Source organism: Gekko japonicus, unplaced genomic scaffold, assembly GCF_001447785.1.
Source record: "Gekko japonicus isolate JY-2015 unplaced genomic scaffold, Gekko_japonicus_V1.1 scaffold427, whole genome shotgun sequence".
NCBI classification, from domain to species: Eukaryota; Metazoa; Chordata; class Lepidosauria; order Squamata; family Gekkonidae; genus Gekko; species Gekko japonicus.
Window position 1 is genome coordinate 947931 of NW_015163101.1, and position 4751 is coordinate 952681.

Sequence of the window (4751 nt, forward strand, 5' to 3'; positions counted from 1 at the left end):
TTTTTTTCAAGGTGGCTACAAACACCCCTAAAGTTTGAATTTGGAAGTTCCTGCTTGAGAGAGTTATCCAAGCAAAATCAGACTAATGAAAGCCTGGCCAATTAGGGGGCAGTCCTAGAACCTTCGCTGCTTCAAGTGTCATCCTGGTGCTTTCTGGAAGCTGCAGCGGGTATTTCTCCCAGCCCCGACCTGGCCAACCACTCTCCCCCCTTACCTGGCGGTTCAGTGGGACAGGGCTGAAGGTCACAGGTCTGTTTGCCAACAGGTTTTACGAGAGGGTCACAGCCCCGGACCAGATCTTTCCCTTGGTAGCACTTGACGTCTCGCATCCTCACACCAATGCCGCATGTCTTGGTACACTGAGCAGGTGAAAAGCAGAGAAGATTTTTTTTTATTTTTGGCAGAGACAAGGGAACAATCAGATCAAGGCCAGAAACTGTCAGGCTGCTCTATTACTTAGATAGGAAATGAATATTTGCAGAATGTTCATAATTCAACGAAACTTCACATTTTAACTGACATTTTGCAAGTGAAATCCAGCTGCTGTCCAGGGCGCTGGGCGTGCCCTGATGCGGAGGGAGGGCAGCTCTCGTCTGCTTTGAAAAGCAAGTTTCTAGCCCTTAGGCTGTCAGATGAGCTCAAAAGCAGGTGGGTGAACCCTGCCAAAATTGCAAGGGCCCAAGAGGCTGTCGAAGAAGAATAGGGAGGTGGGTGCTAATGAACAAGGGCAGAGTAACGGATGCAAAACTTGCAGAATTTTACATTATAAGAGAAATGCTGTCAATTTCATACAATTTCTAAAATTTGCCATTTTAAGATGAATGTGGAGTTGAATTTGGATTCCTTATGAGCAAAACGTTAATATTTTCATTTTTTTAAAGGGTAGCCAGAGGGAGGGAAACTGTTTTCCGCCTGAGGTCTTGGGGAGCCACTGCCTCTTGAAACAGACTCACAATAAGGTCCTGTCAGCCATAAAACATGAAATCATCCATCTCCAGAGAGTATACCAAGAATTCTATTAACATCCACTGTCAAAAGCCACAGAAGAAAATTTGAAGAGACTTTGAGGAGCACAACGTGTTTCCTTTCTAAGAGAGAAGAGGATGTTTCCTGCATTCCAGAGTTGGAGGCAGAGAAGGAGGCCCAGCTCGGTGAAGGTGCGTCAATCACCCTTTTGGGGAAGAGCGTGAAGAAGGAACTCCTCCCCTTCGGAACTCGCAGGGCCCAGGCTGCACCAGCTGGCCTGGCCGAGGCATTGGGCCCGTCAGTGCCAAGGCTTGGAGCAGAACGCCACTTGCCAAGATGTAATCAGGACTGGCCCTGCTCGTGAGGACGCCAGGGGCACGAGTGGGAAGTCTGGGGAGGGAGGGAGGGCTTCTTCCTCTCACCGTTTGGCCCGGGAAGGGCAGTGACCACGCCCAGTAAGGAGGGCGGGGTGAGAATCTTCAAGCATCAAGAAAGGGACGCCACTCAAGGCTTTAGGCAGTAGGTCAGTCAGCTACAGATCCCAGTGATTTTATTGGCTAGGATAAATTTGAATGAAGGGAGGCAAAAGTTTAACAGGAGATGGAGTAAGCCCTGACCTGGACGGCCCCATGCTAGCCCGATTGTGGAGGCTAAGCAAGATGGGCCTGGTCAGTATTTGGCAGGGAGACATCACGGAAGCCCAGGTCACTACACAAAGGCAGGCAATGGCAAACCACTTCTTTTCATATCTGGCCTTGAAAACCCATTGAGAAGTTGCTATACTCTTACAGCAGCTGCAACGTTACACACACACGCAGCTTAAAGGACAGCTATTGAGGGAGGTGGTTTCTGTTGCGGTATGCTACTGTTTTATAGGGAATTTGGAAATACTGACAATGGCTTTTCCTCCTAGCAAAATTAAATTGGAAGTTCACATATTTGCTTCAGCATCTCAATAAGCCCTGAAGTTTCACTAATATGGAAGAGAATCCAGGGAACCTTTTTAATTAATTGATTACCTAAGGGACCGCCTTGCCCCACATGTTCCCCCAAGGGCACTACGGTCGGGGACCCAACATCTATTAGATGTTCCAGGGCCCCGGGCTATCAAACTTACCATGACCAGGAATAGGGCGTTCTCGGTGGCGGCTCCTATCTGGTGGAATGAGCTCCCAGAGGAGATCAGGGCTCTGCGGGACCTAGCACAGTTCCGCAGAGCCTGCAAGACGGAGCTCTTCCGCCAGGCTTTTGAATAGGAGCCGCCACCACTAGTCCATCACTAGTGCACTACCAACGCACTAGTCTACCATCAACACCCCATATATGGACATCAGGAGGGGGCACGTTCCATCAATACCCCATAATCGCTGCACTATGGGCGAGAACGGGAGGTGTAGGGGGTGGCCATCTTGCTTTTAGAAAGTGTAATTTGGAATTTGGGAATTGACTGAGAGGAGCACCAAAATTGGTTTAATGGTGATGTATTTTACTATTTGGTATTGTTTTATTGTTTTATCTGGCGATACGCCCTGTAAGCCACCCTGAGCCTCCGGGGAGGGCGGGATAGAAATGTGAATAATAAATAAATAAATAAATAAATGAATAAATAAAATAAAATAAATCTACTATGATGGGCACTGTCCAGAGCTGCATACTGTGTTCATTGCTGATGTAGACCTTGAACTGCAGTCACCCATATACATGTCAGAGTCTTGCAGCAATCAGGAATCAACAACAGGCTTTCAATGAAGTTTCACTTTATCGTTCCAGTAAAGGCAAGTCATCCCTACACATTCAGTGTCAGAACTAAGTCAAAAAGCGGGAAAGGGTCAATTATACCTGGTTCAAAGCAGGGTCTCCTGATGGTTCAAAGCCAATCAGGGAAGAAGCCTTTGTGAGCCTAAAACTAACGGGTTCACATTCCAAGGGAAAGCAGTGCAGCAGACACCGAGGTCAAACAGCAATAAAAGGACCACTGAGAATCGAAACCACACATACCAGACCTGAAAGAAGACACAAATCAACCACCTCCCCCTCCACCAGCCACAATGGCAGCATAACTGACACCATTCACTATTGGACTTGTTTGTACATGTATTCCACACCCCTCACCTCAGACCAAGGGGTTGTGTACCACTTGAAACAAGGGCGTTCAAAGCAGGTGGTTTCCTCAGAGGGTTTCTTGGTGACATCACATTCACTTGGGCTGCGGGTTTTGATCTTCCCAGTGACGATCTCCAGGCAAAGCACAATCCGTTTCTTCACCCCACGACCACACGTGGTGTTGCACTGTCAGGGTAAAGGCCAAATGGAAATCATGAGAGAATCTACCCACCTTCAGAAGGGCAACGTGCCCTATCCACTACTTCTTTTGCATCCAAGGCTGTGTGTACTGCAGGAATCCTTGCCCTTTGAATTTTAGCTTTTTTTAAAAAAAATAACAATTCAGGTTTCTTATGCTCCGGGGCTGCAGAGATAAGCTTGAGAATGTGTCAACGGAACCTTTCCTAATCTGAATCCCCAATGGGCTGGGAACTCCAACGCCCTGGGGAACTCCCACGACTGGGAGAAGCAGAATGTGTCACGGAATTAGGGCCTGGAGTGAGCCTCAGTCCTCTGATAAACCTATGTGACTTTAATTTCTATAGTAATTGGCCTCTATAGTTGAATCCGTGGTTCTGTTTCCCTGGAGGCTTCAGGACTCTAAGTGCTGTGGCCATCAGGTACAGATATCTCCATACATGCCTTTTTGCCTCACATGACTTTTGCCTTCTGGGAATGTTTATACTTTGCAGAGGTCAGGAGTCACTATCAGATTCTAAATAGATAAGAGTACCCAAACCTAGCTTCCTGGGACTCTCTGAGTCAACCTAGCTTAACCCAGTTTCTGTTGAGTTTCCTGACCCCAGAGATCGAAAGAAAGGGGCTGACTTTGTTGTATACATCGGATGTATGTCAAATGCTTGCCACAGACTTGACTGACAGTTAAATTAGCCCCTTTGTTTGGAAAAGGGTTCTTAATGTCTGGATTTAGTTTTGTTCCTTGCTGTTCTGGCCAACAACCCTTCTGTTATGGGTCTTGGCAGTGCAACCAAGGATATCCTTTATACAATCACAAGTGCACTGTTTATGTATTGGGGTTGTGTTGAAATATTCTATGTTGAATGCTGAAATGCTACAAAAGTGTTTTCTGACTTAAGAGTGTGTAATGGAATAAACTGAGTTTTGGTTTAGAACATCTCTCTCTCTCTCTCTCTCTCTCTCTCTCTCTCTCTCTCTCTCTCTCTCTCTCTCTCTCTGTGTTTGTGCTTTATCAGCTTCTCTCCCTCCCCAAACAGAACACAGTGGGGACAGGAGCGCATGAAAAGGTCCCTGCACCCCTCGTTTCCCCAGCAGAATGCACTATGCAGAATGAGCAGATACACACATCTATATATCTAATAGTGAAGTGGCCCCTGATGTGCGGATATCTAAATCCGGACATCGGGGGCACTTGGGGGGGAGGGAGAGGTTTGTGCACACGTGGGGCAGTCTCCACGTGTGCACAAAAATCCTAAATATTGAAAAAAAATTGGGGGGATGTTTAAATCCCGCTGAAAGTGCCAGAGCGTTCCGTGTGCATGCGCACGGAACGCTCTGCAAACTCCGGGTTGAGGGAGTTTCAGTGCCGGCTTCAGTGCCGACTTGGGGGGGGAGGGAAATAGCGAGGGACGAGCGGCTTGCCGCTCGTCCCTCGCTTCAGTGCCCGGTTGGGGGGGGAACAGCGAGGGCCAAGCAGCTTCCCG

At 47.8% G+C, this 4751-nt stretch overlaps 1 protein-coding gene across 1 annotated transcript in view; it reads right to left on the reverse strand.

Moving 5' to 3' along the window:
* Nucleotides 1-4751, reverse strand: part of ADAMTSL2 (ADAMTS like 2) — a 92410-nt gene that overhangs the window by 6372 nt on the left and 81287 nt on the right. The window contains exons 16-17 of the mRNA XM_015406737.1: nucleotides 3079-3255; nucleotides 215-359 (exon numbers count right to left, since the gene is read on the reverse strand). Of these exons, the coding sequence (XP_015262223.1) occupies nucleotides 215-359; nucleotides 3079-3255 (322 nt within the window). The remainder of the gene's footprint in view (nucleotides 1-214; nucleotides 360-3078; nucleotides 3256-4751) is intronic.